The sequence below is a fragment of the Aythya fuligula genome, chromosome 3, assembly GCF_009819795.1.
Source record: "Aythya fuligula isolate bAytFul2 chromosome 3, bAytFul2.pri, whole genome shotgun sequence".
NCBI lineage: Eukaryota > Metazoa > Chordata > Aves > Anseriformes > Anatidae > Aythya > Aythya fuligula.
This window is the reverse complement of record NC_045561.1, coordinates 48,185,516-48,199,858: the sequence shown is the minus strand read 5'-3', so window position 1 is coordinate 48,199,858 and position 14,343 is coordinate 48,185,516. Positions and strand designations below refer to the sequence as shown.

At 42.3% G+C, this 14,343-nt stretch overlaps 1 protein-coding gene across 1 annotated transcript in view; it reads left to right on the top strand.

Annotated features, from left to right (window-relative positions):
* The window catches only part of SLC22A3 (solute carrier family 22 member 3), a 30,224-nt gene extending 16,243 nt beyond the window's left edge, over positions 1-13,981 (top strand). Inside the window, exons 6-11 of the mRNA XM_032185200.1 lie at positions 4,589-4,686; positions 4,823-5,037; positions 7,954-8,062; positions 8,289-8,401; positions 9,668-9,767; positions 10,542-13,981. Coding sequence (XP_032041091.1) covers positions 4,589-4,686; positions 4,823-5,037; positions 7,954-8,062; positions 8,289-8,401; positions 9,668-9,767; positions 10,542-10,599 — 693 coding nt within the window. The 3' untranslated portion in view covers positions 10,600-13,981. The remainder of the gene's footprint in view (positions 1-4,588; positions 4,687-4,822; positions 5,038-7,953; positions 8,063-8,288; positions 8,402-9,667; positions 9,768-10,541) is intronic.
* Positions 13,982-14,343: the final 362 nt, after the last annotated feature.

Below are 14,343 nucleotides of genomic sequence, written 5' to 3'. Positions count from 1 at the left end.
CCCATGGACTAATGATAACAGATGTGAATGGGGGTTTTGCTCCAGAAAAACAGGTTTTGAGATTAAATGCTATTAACAGTAATGTTTGAAATCATTATTGAATCACAGGGAAAACACTGGCAGACTGCTAGCCTGAAGGTGACTAGCTAAACACTTTCAGAAATTGTTTTCATATTGAAAAGAAACTAGTTACAGAAAATGGCCATCTATGAGTACACAGTAGTAGCATATGCATGTAGCCTACATATTTGCATATGCATATACATTCATTCTCACACATATACAAAATTACCATGTGTGACTTTTAATTAGAGTGTCACTTAGTCTAAAGGAAAAGACTTTGGGTTGGCAGTGTTCAGAGAGGACTGGTGTGTCCTACCCTGTCAGGAAGGGCCATCATGATGTGTATGCTTTGTAGCAGGTAGTTGGCAGCCTGGGTTCCCACAGCTTCATATCTTACCTAGCTCTTTCCCATTGCTCTTCTTTAGCAAGGGAGAAAATGAGAATTTAGACCAGCTTATCAAAATAAATAAATAAATAAATAAATAAATAAATAAATAAATAAATAAATAAAAGTGGAAATGCTTCACCAAAATCCTAGAATATAATTCTGGATGAACCCCAAGCAATAAGGTTTGGAACTCTCTTCCTGAAACACCAGATATCTGTTTCCAAATGCACAGGATTTTATTTATCTGGTAAGAAGCATGCTTCATAAATCAGACACTCAGACTAAGCAGTTCTGCTTATTCAAGAACATTCTTGGTATAAATACAGACTTTGCATGAAGTGCACACAGGAAGAGATATACAACAACAGAAGTGTTATAGAAATAGCTAGATTATTTATACCAATGTAAGATCACATTTTCACTTCATGAAGCGTATGTTAATGACAGATAATAACAGCTCTGGCAAGTTAAACTTCATAGAGTAAACTCTGTAGAGAAGCTGGGCCCTGACCTATGCTATACTTCCTAAGGTAGGTGAATCTGGACTGATGATTTTGTAAAGTCAAAAGTCAAAACTAGATAGATCAGCAGAGATCTGTTCAAAAACTTCAAAAATAAATTTTTTTTGAATGTTGTGTGGTTCAGGGTAGCAGGCAAAAATTAATGATAGGGAGGAGGGGTTGTCAGTGAAAAAGTTATATATTACTTCTTTAGCCAAGAAATGGGATATAAAGAATAAGACTGTTGTACATTATTGAAGCATTGTGATAGAGGGAGCTTTGATAAGGAGTAATAGGCTGGGCCAGAAATTAGTGAGCCATTTCTCCTATGAACATGGGCATCGCTGTGGTACCAGACAAGGTCAGGAAATCACCCCCAGCTGTCCCACAAAACAGAGTGATCTGTGCTAGGCACGTCGGAGTAGCTTCTGGCACAACTGGAGGACTGCAGATTGAAATCAGTGAGAGAAAAAACAACTGAAAAGACTGGCTAAAGAGAAAGAAATGGCTAGAGGTTCACTGAGGTTCCCCTGTCCTGGTCAGCATTACCCGGTGCCAAAGAAATTCAGTGGGAAATTTGTGCTGCTGCAGCTCTCCCTTCATGTTCAGCCCTGCACTCCTGCACCTGCTGCCTCTCGCAAGACATGAGCATTTTCTGAGCCTCACGTCAGAATGGAGATGTGTGTCTTTCACTACTTATTGCTTAAAGTCATATTTAATTTCTTTTAGAAGAGTTCCACCTCATGTCCCTAAGCCCCTCACAGCTGCAGCAGATTAACCTCCACACACCCAGATTCATGCTGGATCTCTTCCCAGGACCTTTTCAATACACAATGTCTGTCATCCTTGGTGCTGTGCCCAGAGAAGAGAGAGAATCTCCAGGAAGCATGTCAGTGGGGGATCGAGTGTATTTCTTGCCTTAAGTCACGTCAGAGTGCTCTTTCATGTTGCAGCTCCAGAATTTCAGGCAGAGAGGTGCAGGTGTGGAGGGGCAGGGAGAAGAGAAAAACGTTATCCTTCAGTGCATTTCGGTTATGATTTTCCAGTACCTCTAGAACAGTTTCATTGGCTGGCTCCCTTGCATGGCTCTGGACATAAGAGCCTTGTGTTTTTATTGGCATGCAGAAGCCACAAATGACCTCTGTATAAAAACAGATAAACATTTCCTTATTTTGCTGTCTGAGTTACAACACTGGTACAGTTCAGCTCTGTACAGAACTCATTAACTTTTTTTTATTTGTGTGTGTGTGTTTTATAAACTTTTTTTTTTTTTTTTTTTTTTTTTTTTTTTCTAGTTGCTTGTAATTATCTCTTGGTCTCTGTCCAAAAGCAGACTGAGCTGTGGCCAGCTGAGTAAAGACTGCTCCTTGAGAGAGTTGTGGATCAAGAACCCATCTCCCTTCACACATAGATATTTCTAGTATATATTAATGACCATGCATAAATATTATACATATGCATGCATGTACTCTCCTGTGCAGAATTATGTGTCTGTGCTGTGTTTTAGGAACCTTTAAAAATTATTGCAGAAAAGAACGAGATGTAATTTGATGGGACATAAAAATGTCATGGAAGTTATTTACAAAACTTTCTACAGAGTCTCCAGGTAGTGTATCTTGGAAACATGGGCTCTGTCTTAGAATTCCTGGCTGCAGTGATGTGAATAGCAAAGCTCTCCTTGACTTCAAGGAACAAAAAGAGGATTTTCTTCCCAACAAATCATTGACTCCACAGTGATTTTTTTCTTCATGTATAAAAAATGCTCAGTCATGCTTGGGGTTATTATGACTTTATTAAGACATAAAAATATATGGTAACAGCCATGTTGAGTTTATCTTCGGTCCTTTGGAGGACTAAAACCATATTTGCACAAAGGCACAGATGATGGCTGGCAGCCTGCTCTTATAAACAAGTCACGGAAGCTTTATAACCATATTATGAGAGAGTCCAAGAGCAGTGTAGAAACCTGGCAACATCAGCCTGTCCTAAAAGTGCTCTGGCATGCAACAGTAGTGGCAGTGCTTTGAAGAAAACTTCTGGCTCTGGCTGCAGAAGAAAAGCAAGACAGAGTAGAAAGGAAGTTCAAACAAATGTGGCATTTCTCTGTCCACTTGTTGTCCGAGTTTTGTGGCACTTAGTAACGAAAAAGTCATGCTTAAATTCAGCCAGCCAAATCTCTCTGTGCTATCTTCTGATGTGAACAACACAGAAGAACTGTGGGCATAGCTGAGGAGCCCCTTGGCAAATGCCTTGGGCTTTGCCTCTTGCCTCATCATGGATGTGTGAGATCCCACATACCTCTATGTCTTCTCACCTTGTCTCCCCATGGGCTGGGATTGTGTCCTTGGGCTCCTTGTGTGGGTGCAGGGCAGCGAGTGCTTTGGTTGCAGAGAAGGGCTTGCTCCTCCATCTGCTTTCTTAAGGCTCCTCGCAAGAGGGGGCAACATCTGGGAGTCCCAGCAGCCAGGCTGCCTGGAGTTCTCCTCAAAATGGTGCATCAGTTTTAACCCCATGTCTTCCACAGCTTCTCTGAGAGCTGATGGAAACCTCAGCTGTGGCTGCCAGTTCTTGGGCAGACCCATATTGGTCCCTGCCTAAAACCACCTATGCCTTCTCTTCCTTGTCTTCCTCATCTGCAAAGTGAACGTACAAACCAAAGGGCTGCCAGCATGTGTCTTAGTATTATTATGTGTTGTAAATACCTACAGTAGATGATTGGGAAACAAATTAAGGGCAACATCTTTGACAGGAGTAGACTGATTCTTCCCCTTGTATGTTCCCCCAGTTGCTGGCCAGCTTGGGGAACCCCTTGGTCAGGGTGTCCCTTTGACCCATCATGGTTAAAACCTGCTGGATGAGCCAGCCTCCATGGATGTGTTCTGGCTCCACAAAATCCTATGGTAATGAATTACAAAACATAATCACAGGCTGCATGAAACCCTGCCCATTCTGTTAGTGTTAAACCTTCTAGCTAATAACTTCACCGACTGCCTCATTGTGTCTGTACTGGAGAAATTGTGAACAGATTTACGGTACCTCTCAGGCATATGAGAACTGTTAATTCATACTTTGTGGGATTTTTAGTTGTTTCAGGGCAAAAGCCTTGCTCATCATAGTGCTTTTATATTTTAAGTTCCTCTGAATTTCACCAGTTAAGTTTTGCATCACCCAAGCGCCTTCACAGATCTGATTTTTCTCACACTTCTCTTTACTTCCTGGTGCCCAGGTGTATTACCAGCAGCTTTCTGACAACCCGATAGCTTTGGCCATCCTGTGACATTCTCTACTCCAAGTGACTGTGACGTTGCAAAAGCCATTTATTGTCTTTCAAGGCATTCCAGGTCAACCTCTCTCAGTTTACTCTGAGGAAATCATTTTTCTACTCTCTAGTCAAGATTTGGGATTTCTTTCCAATTTTTGCATGGTCGCTGTGAAGGAAAGCCAGCAGCTGTATTCAGCTGTAAGCTATTTCCCATAACTTCACACTCCTCTGGAGTGCTAAAAGCAGCAAACCAGGTCATCAGCACCTTTGCTTGCTTGACTGAAATACTGCTGAGCACGGCATTTACTTAGAAACCCTGCTCCAGTGCCTGCCTGACATCTGACAGCTGACTTTGCTGCTTGCCTTTCTCCTCAGATCACTGTTAGCAACGCAGAGGTCAGCAATCCCTCCTTTCTGGACCTGGTGAGGACTCCTCAGATGAGGAGAAACACGCTTATCCTGATGTATGCCTGGTGAGTGCCCACCTCAGTGCTACTTGTTACAAGGGTGAGGTGTTATCAAGAATAACCCCCTCGTGAATTTTAGGGTCTTTCTGGCTGCCTGCAGTCATTTGTTTGCCTCTCAGTATTTTTTCCCTTTGCTGTCTAGGTTCACAAGTGCCCTGATCTACCAAGGGCTTGTCATGCGCCTAGGAATTGTTGGAGGAAACCTCTACCTGGACTTCTTCATTTCAGGAGCTGTTGAGCTGCCTGCCGCTCTCCTAATTTTAGTGACAATTGATCGCTTTGGCCGGCGCCTTCCCTTCGCAATAAGCAACTTTGTGGCAGGAATTGCATGTCTCATTACTGCCTTCTTGCCAGAAGGTAATTTCCAACCCTTCCCAACATCAAGATCTTTAGGTCAATATCTTCTTTCTGACCCCTTAAGCAAGGACAGGAGGCCACACAAAGTGGTAGATAGAAGTACAAGCTGGCTGGTGATTCAAGCAACACCACAGTCATGAAACAATTCCTTATTTACTTATAGACTGTCCTGGGACATGTAATGGTCAGATCTCTGATGGGCAGTGAGCAGCATATGGGTGTAGTCATGGAAAATATGTATATAAAGGCCCTATATTGTTTTGAAGATGTGTGCAAGGGAAGAATATACTAACACGAGAGGAAGATACATTCCCTGACTTGGAAGACACTTAAAAATGGAAGAAATCAGTGATTTAGCTGAGGCACTGTTGGAGTCTCCTCATTCAAAAATAAAATGATGCCTAGAAAAATAAAATATGGCCTAACCTCTCAAGACCTTCCCCTGATGTCATGGCTCTCCTGGCACTGTCAGGTCATTCCAGCGGCCCAGCAATGCCAGGCTGCAATGTGCTCTGCCCACCCTTATTCTCCCCAGCCCTTCCATCCCCATCCAAACCACAACAGGGTGTAGGGTCTGCAGCAGGCAACAAGGACAGCTTCCCTGCCCTCACCCTCCCAGGGCTTTGGACAATGCTGAAGTGGGTAGAGAAAAGCTATGACTTTCAATTACATCACTCTTAACTGATTTCAAGAATGACCAAAGGGTCTGATATTGCTTGAAGGTTTCCCAGCACTCCATTCTTTTCTTTAAATTGTTTTCCCTCCTGTGCAGCTGTTTTATTGTACCACCAAGTGTGTATCCCCAGGGAAGCATTTGAAGGTGCTCTGCACCCTGTGTTACCATGTCAGTGTGCTTTGCCTCAGTATAGCTAGGAACTGGCAGCCAAACTGGCATTAGAGAGGCTGATTCCTCCCAGGGATGTTCCTATCAAAGCGAGTGACAATCCCGGCTAGCCTTAAAGGTTTTAGCTCCAGATTTTATCATGGGACAATAGTTTTTCTTGAGAAGAGCCACAGGGAGCCGCTTCAAGGTAAGACGTGTTGACAAGACCAGGCAGGTTTGCAGTGAGTGCAAAATGAAATACTTCAGAGAGGGGTGTTAGTTCACCTCCCTCTCAGTTAAGCTTCCTTCAGAGGGTTTTCTCCAAAAATACTTAAAATTGTATTGCATGTTTGAGGAGCTTCATTGCTTCAGTAGAAGTAGAAATGATGTGACAGGGATATGGAGCAGGAAGGTCAGTACTCTGTTGTGGTGCTGGCACTGGTGACTGTGAGACTGCACCCTGGGATGATGCAGTGTTGTCCTCACTTATTTGAGTTCATCAGCTAGACCACTGAAGTCTGTGAATGCTGGCTGGCTCTGCTCTGCTGATGGATTTTGCCCATGATCGCTTATGTCCCCACTGCTGCAAGCCTCTTTGACAAGCCATCAGGCCATGAGTGGGTGCCTGCCTGCTCTCCACCATGGGGCACTGCAATTCAGAAACAGAGGGCCCAGTCCTGGAGATCACAGATGGAACACCTGAGTCCCAAGTCCTGCTTTCAAGAGAAGTGTTTGCACAGATGTGAAATGAAGCGGCAACTTATGAGGGCTTGGTCACCCTGGGGTGCTCACACAGTTCAAGTCCCATGGCAGAGGGAAGAGCCACACGTGCGTCACCCTCACCTCAGGGGCCCAACAGACTGAAGGGGTGCCAGGGTGACAATGTGAATTTGTTTTGTTCTTTCCAGCCTTTGCTTTTCTTGCAAGTGTTTGAAAATAGAGCTTTTCAGGGCAAAGGCAGTTTCGCAGCATGGGATGAAATTTGTTGGGGGGTTTGTTTGATTGTTTTGGAAGGGAAAAACATCCAAGCATCCATTTTCCACTTCAGAGCAAACTGAAATGTTTTCTTGTTCCTCCTATTTGAGTCATGAGAAAACACAGCCACTACCAGAGCCCTCTCCAGTGGCAGAGCTCCCCTTCGTGACAGGCTCAGGCTTGCTGTTTCACTAACCTCCCAGCCTGCCCTGTCATGGTTGTTTCATATGGCAGACTGTCCTCTTGCAAGGGCATTGCAGCAGTCCTTATTATGTTCCTTGTGGCTCTCTTCCAGAGGCCACCAGCTCTCCAGATAGGGCACGAGGACTGCTGAAGTGTTGCATACAGTGAGGCAGGATGACTCTGCCCTGTGGTGCAGATGTGACTATTGCAGAGACTGAGCAGAGCAGGGAGAGCTGGTCAGAGCGACCCAGAGCTGGCTGTGCCTTCACGAGGTACATGGCAAGGGTACTCAAAATTAACATCGTTAGGAGTGTGTCTAATGTGCAATGGCTAAACAAATAGTGAATTGTAGTTGGCCTGCTCTAAGGAGAACAGTGTTATACCCCTTGAATCATAAGGTTGGAATTTATTTCTGATTCTCCAAAGCAGTCTCTCATGATGTCGGAAAGCAATAAATGTCAATATAGATTGATATCTACAGCAGTGGTTTTTCAGTCTGACTTGCACTGATTCAGTGTTCCTGCATTGTAGTTTTCGCTGACAGGGCTTGGGGCTTATTCTTTTAGGAGCCGGAGAATAGAAATGGCATGGCTGAGGGAGACCCGTGATCCATTCAGCTTCATAACCAGCCTCTGACAAGGAGGGTGCGTGGTCACTCAGGCAGAGAGGAGTTGTTCCACCACCTATCACAGTTTTTTTTTTTTGTTGTTTTTTTTTTTTAAATATAGTTTTCTCACCCTTGCTTGTGTTTTACTGTGATCTGCACTTCATAGACAACAGGGCAGAGGCTTTCCTTGTGCCCCTATATCTGAGAAATGTTCTGCTGCAACCAGTGCAGGTACCGGAGTAAAATCCCTATAAGTGAGAGCTGGCTGGCAGCAGGCCGCAGGGTTTGGTAAAGCACGGCTCACCAGGGTTTCTTTTTGAACGGACAGATATCCCATGGCTCAAAACCACGGTGGCCACGCTGGGAAGGCTGGGCATCACAATCGCTTTTGAAATTGTCTACCTTGTGAACTCCGAGTTGTACCCAACAATACTGAGGTAAGTTGAAACTTTTCCCTCAGCTTTTCACCTATTTCACTGCTTTTGAGTAAAACTCACTTTTCTCCAGAGTTTCCTTACTGAACAGCAAGCTGCTCATCAGTGTGGATGGCATATACTGACAAGATAATTTTGGAGTTAATCCTACATGCTGCTTCTCAAACTGCTGCTCATCTGTTTGTTAAGCATCTCTCAAATATCTGGCACTATTTTTTTTTTTTTCCAGAAACTTTGGTGTTTCCCTGTGCTCGAGTTTGTGTGACCTAGGTGGGATCATAGCCCCATTCCTGCTTTTCCGACTAGCAGCTGTTTGGTTGGAGCTACCTCTAATTATTTTCAGTAAGAATTGACTTTAAATACACTTTTTGTTAATATATTTTCCTCCTAGCTGAGCTTTTTTCTTAGGGCAAAATTGTAGCATGGGCCTCATCTCCCACTCAAGCCAGCCCCTCTCAACCTTCATGTCTAGCAAAAGAGCCTAACCAGCAAATAGGTGAGGTATGGGTGGTTTCACAGCACACGATGGAAGATCTCAGGCCCTTTCAGTAACTTGGTTGAAAAACCATAGAAATTATGTGAGGTGTTTCGAGACTGAGAAATATTGCAGCTAAGTCCTGTAATTGCAGAGAAATAAGCTCAATCTCTGGATAATGGAGGTTGATGTCCTTTAATAAATATTTGTTGTTTTTTGTTTGTTTATTTGTTCCTTAGGGATATGGTTTAGTGGGGACTGCTAGCGTTAGGTCAGAGGTTGGACTCGATGATCTTGAGGTCTCTTCCAACCTAGAAATTCTGTGATTCTGTGATTCTGTGATTTGGTTAGTTGGTTTGCTTTTCTGTTTTGTATATACGGTTAAGACCGGATGTTATATTAGCCACAACTTCTTCCTCTAAAACTCTTTTCCTCAGTTTAATTTTGGAGAAATGAGCCCTATGAAATTAGTCTGCGGGAACAAAAAAAAAAAAAAAAAAAAAAAATTAGATTTTTTCCAACAAGGAAGCTGAAGTCCGCAAATAAACCCATCTTAAAGGAAGTACATGTGGCTGGGAAAAAAGCAAAAGGGATAGAATAAAGTAAGAAGGGAAAATGGTGCTAATGGTAATAATGACAAATTTAGCTTTAAAACAAAAATGGAAAAACAAAAGACATTAAAAAAAAAGACATTAAAAAATTACCATTATTCCAATAATAGACATTTATAGAAATACTGTGTTCACATTATCTAATCACACTATCTGCACCTGTTGAAGGACGTAAAATTTTGATCTTTAAATGATCCCTTTTGGGGTAATTCAGGCTGCAAATGAACCCATAGCCCTCAGGTGTTTTCTTTTGTTTTGTTTTGTTTGTTTGTTTTTTAATAGGTTAAAGTAATTTATCATGAAGGTGCTTTTACAAGCAGGATTAATCAGAAATACATGTTGCGCTTTAAACATCTCACTTTAATCTTAATCTGAGTAAGCCTTCCTCAGCTGATAAACCCTGAAAATAAGAAAAGTAACATTTTTTTATCGCTTTAACACTTTTACACTTTTTTATTGCTTTAACACAATTGCTATAATACTTTTTTATTGCTTTTTTTGTTTCTTCCGTGTCCACTGTAGGTATTCTTGCAGTTGTCTGCGGGATCCTAGTAATGCTTTTACCAGAGACAAAGGGAATCTCCTTACCAGAGACAGTGGAGGATGTAGAGCAGCTATCAAGGTATGATATGTATTTTCTTACTTTTACCCATGTGAGGTTTCCTTAGGGTGTCCTCCTCTAACCTTGTCATCTGTCATAAATGATTGATGTATTTTGAGTGTCAAAGTAAATTCCCTAATCAGGATGATACTATGAGCAGGTGATATTTTCCTCAATTTTCTTTTTCAGTACCACTAAGTCAGGTTGTTAAAAAACAAGAAACAACAACAACAAAATTATGGAGACAGGTCCTGTAAATACAGAAAAAATTCTCATAAGGGCACGAAGTTGTCCTGTGCACTTCTGGAAACAGAAAGTGATAGTGTACAAGGGAGAGGCTGCAAAACATAGCCTGCAGCTCTCTGGTCAGGAAAACCAGCCCTCACCTCAGTCAAAGCATCAAGTGAGGAAGGGCTTTTGATAATGGGAGCTTTTCCACAGTTTGTGAAGCCACTGAAAAGTCACCTACAAGATGAATTTGTAGCTGAAGAGATATAAACATAGTTTCCCCACTCCTAGGAAACTGCAAGTGAGATTCTTCATTGTGCTGCAGGCTTTCAGGGAACACACTGGCTTGCCTGGCAGTAGATTTCTTGAGGAGGTAGTGCCATAGATTAGTGTTTCACAGTGTGGTTTTGGATCCTGCATCAGCAACTTTTCCCCACTTTGATACACAAACAAAAGAATAAGGAAACTTTCTACACTGATAATAAACGTGCCAGTACTGTATCTTCAACTATAACTCTCTTTTCTCTTTTCTTCCACCTTTACGCCCCTCCTCTTCCATTTCTTCAGTCCTTATGGTAAATGCGGCAAGAAAAGGAAACATCGGGACACCAACTCTTATATTTGATCTTTGAAGGATGGCATTGAACAAAGAACCACGTTCCCACACTGGGAATTTATTCTGGCACTTTGCTGCCACTTTGAAGTTTGCTGCAGAGTGTGGATGAAAATGCATGTTCTTCTTCTAAGTGTAATGACATTCAGAACAAGCAGCGTATTTTTCTGTAAATATGGAATAAATTTGTTTTTTTTCTAAGTGCTGTTTCCAGAAAGGGAATATTCTTTGGTTTAGGTAGAACAGATCTGCTTAAAAAGATGCACTATCTAGCTCAGTGAGCTCTTATTTATTTATTTGTATATTTGAGCCATTTGTTTATTTCTATTGTTAGCATATACCCTTGGGTGAGGACAATTGGAAATGGTAAGAACTGGATGACTTTGGGGAAGGGAGGATGAGTATTTGAGCCCATTCTTCTTCGCCCTTGGAGAATCTGGACAGAGAAGAGAAGAGAAGACGTCTTGTGAGGGAGGGTGCTGGTCAGGGCAGACCTTTCTGAGGTCAGGAGGGATGAGACCAGGAGATCCTCACCCCAGCCTGCTCCTATCTCCCAGTGACACTCTGTGACAAAAGCCCTGCCCATTAACGGTCTTTCTTGAATGTGGCAGCACTCCTCTTCCTCCTCTCCTGTTATGTGGCTGTGACAAGGCATTAGCTCTGCAGGTCAGATCATACAGCTGCCCACCGCTGCCTCCTTCCAGGCCCTGTTGGGGTTCATGTGCCAGATATGCTGATTTTTTTATTTTTATTTTTTTTTATGTTCTAAGCTACAGTCTCTGTCCATTCCTGCAAACCAAATCACCTCACTCTGACAAGGGCCAAGCTGACTCCCAGAGCTGCTCTTATTCACACCATTGGCCATCTTTCTGCCTTGGGGATAAGTTATCTGGGATGCTGACAGAGATGTTTAGCTGTCTTGGGAAAATGAGCAGGGACAAGACAAGTTTGGTTATGGAGGGAAGTATTAACTGGACCCAGTTGTTTGAAGCTGACCTGTAGCAAGTGTTTGGATCTGTGGCTCTGCAAGCAGACAGCTGGCACAACCTGCCTTTGTTTTGGTCCCTGTGAGCTTCTCCACCAAGAGTTGGGTCCTGGCCAGAGCCAGACAGTCAATACAGTGTCCTTACGGTGAAGGATGTGAGAGTGGCATCCAAATGATATACTGTTAACAATGGAGAATTAAACCAAAGAAAGACATTGAGCTGTTGTAGAGGGCTTTATTAGCTCAGAACAAAATATTTGGCATAGGCAAATATAGGAATGGGTTTTAAGGCTTCATAACACAAATGAGTGATGCTAACATTAAGGTCAGTGCAGCTGAATGACTACTGCTGCAGTCTTATCATCTTAAGAGCGCAAAAAGACTGCTGTGCATGGGGATTTCCTGTGGTGAGGAGTATAGCAGACATTTCAACAGTTCCTGGCTCTCCCTCCCTTTTCCCAGCAACTGCCCACACCACCAACCATGCTGGAGGAAAACAGGGTCTATGTTAGTAATCTCAAATTAAAGTTTGCATGCTTTGAATAGTTAGCAATGAAAGTCTGTCTTTCAAGGCTATTCTTAATTTCCTCTGAGGCATAGCTGGAGGTCAAAAGGATGCTTAGCAAAAGTCAGGAGTGATTGGAAGGTATGAAACTAAATGCATATGTCATAACATCTGGCAAATTGGTGATTAGCATATGACCTGAAATTGGAGTTACTGGTGTGGGGGGGACACTCCTCCTACACCAATGTGATCATCCTGTGGCAGCTGTAAGCTCCCCAGGGCTGTCTGGCAGAGACCAGCCCTGAACTGGAAGCCATGGGTTTGCACTGCCCTGGTGCAAACCCTGGGCAAACCCGCTGCTGTGTCTCAGTGTGGGGTGGGAGCACAGAACTCAGCCCTGGCTTCTTGGCAGCCAGCCAGACCCCACTGGCCCTTGGGAGGCATGGGGAGGTGCTCAGATGTGATGCTGGATGAGCTAAGCCTCCATTTTCCCTTTAATGCTTCTCCTTCGTGAATTTTTATTTTTTATACAGTTTCGTAGACATTGCAGCAGTCTGGGAAGAACGGTGAAGGTCATTCAAAGCTATAATTCATTGACGAACTAATGTCAATATTATTTGCCAGCTGTTGCTGTTTGTAGATGACTGAAAGGTGCTTGAGAAGTGAGAGGGGTGAAGGCTTGTTTCTGGCCTTTTGGATTGTGCTTTGTTTTGCATAGCACCATACATTGCTTGGAAGAGGATACAAGTAAAATATTCTTGTATGTAAACTAACTAGAGGCAGTGTCAGAAGATTAAATTTATTTATGTTATAAGAATTAATTATGTAGAGAACATCAGAAAAAAGGCTGTGTATGTGTTCTGACTTTAATACAATAACAATGAATGCCAACAGGAGGTCTAAATTCAGGACAAGTTTATATTCAGTAATGGCTCCTGTGCTAACTCTTACCCATAACAGGTAGATTTTGTAAGATGGAGAATCCTTCTGTGTCTGTGTGAATTTGGGCTGCCCCTTGAAGGCTGTGAAAAGTAACCTGTTAGCACGGCCAGGTGATGATGGGGTTACACAGCCTTGGGTGAGTGGCAAACATTGCCAGCTTTAGTTGTCTTGCATGTGATAGACACCTCATTCTAGAAGCTCAATGAATGATGTGATCTATTGTGATATATATGTGATATATTGTCATTGACACTCTCATAGAAGGAAAAGATCACAATTTACACAATTTACATGCTTTAAAGAGTTATCATTTAGGTGGGCTGTGTATAGCCTCTCAGGCATGTCTGGACATTTCTAGCCAGAATATAATCTCCCATTACAGTCTACGGGAGAAAAACAAACAAACAAAAAACAACAAAACAAAACAAAAAACTGCTAGAATGCAGCCCATCTCCTCCATGGGCACTTGTTCTTGGGGGAAGCCATGGAAAATGTGAATGCATTTCTAGGGAGGGTGACATGATTCACAAACAGCAGGAACTTATTGGACAACTGAAATCAGTTATTTTTATGATGTGTTTTGGGAGGAAAATCTCTTTTTGGACGACAGAAAACAGACAATAGATGAAGAACAAAGAAAAAATAAAAAATGTAAAATGAAACATAAAATCCCCATAATGGAAAGAGAGGTAACTTCTGAAATGCTTCATGGTTCAGAAATTTGTCATTACTTGGCAGAGAGACCAGGAGAGCTTTTTCCCCTAGTGTGTATAACTGCACATGTATATTCAGCAGATCAGCATTGAATTTTGGGGGTCTTTTCTGGTCTTTTCTTTCAAACATCAAGAAGAAATTTGCCATTATAGCACCACATAGAAGTAGCTGTATTTTAAGAGATGTTGGTCTAGGGGAACAGATTTCATTTCCTGTAACCACAAGCCTGTGTACTTCCTTTTCTTTTAGAGAAAAAAAAATACAAGTAACGATTATACAGTAAAACAAAGTTAGTGAAACAAGACTGGTACTGTGGACAATGAAAGTTTGTAATATGTTACATGCATTGTCATTACTTGCTGTAGTGATTGACATCAGCTATTTCTTTGTCTTCACTATGGGCTAACTTTGTGGTCAGGGTTTTTTTTTTATTCACTGTTTTATATCTCTGATGGAACATTTGTACTTCTGCTGACACATATTTATATGTCAATAAAAAATATGAAAATACAAACCAATTGTGTTTGCTTCTTTTTCTTCTGTTCTATGTATTTAATGCTATCAGAAATATCTAATAAAACTTCACAGGCATAAAAGACAAATACAGTGA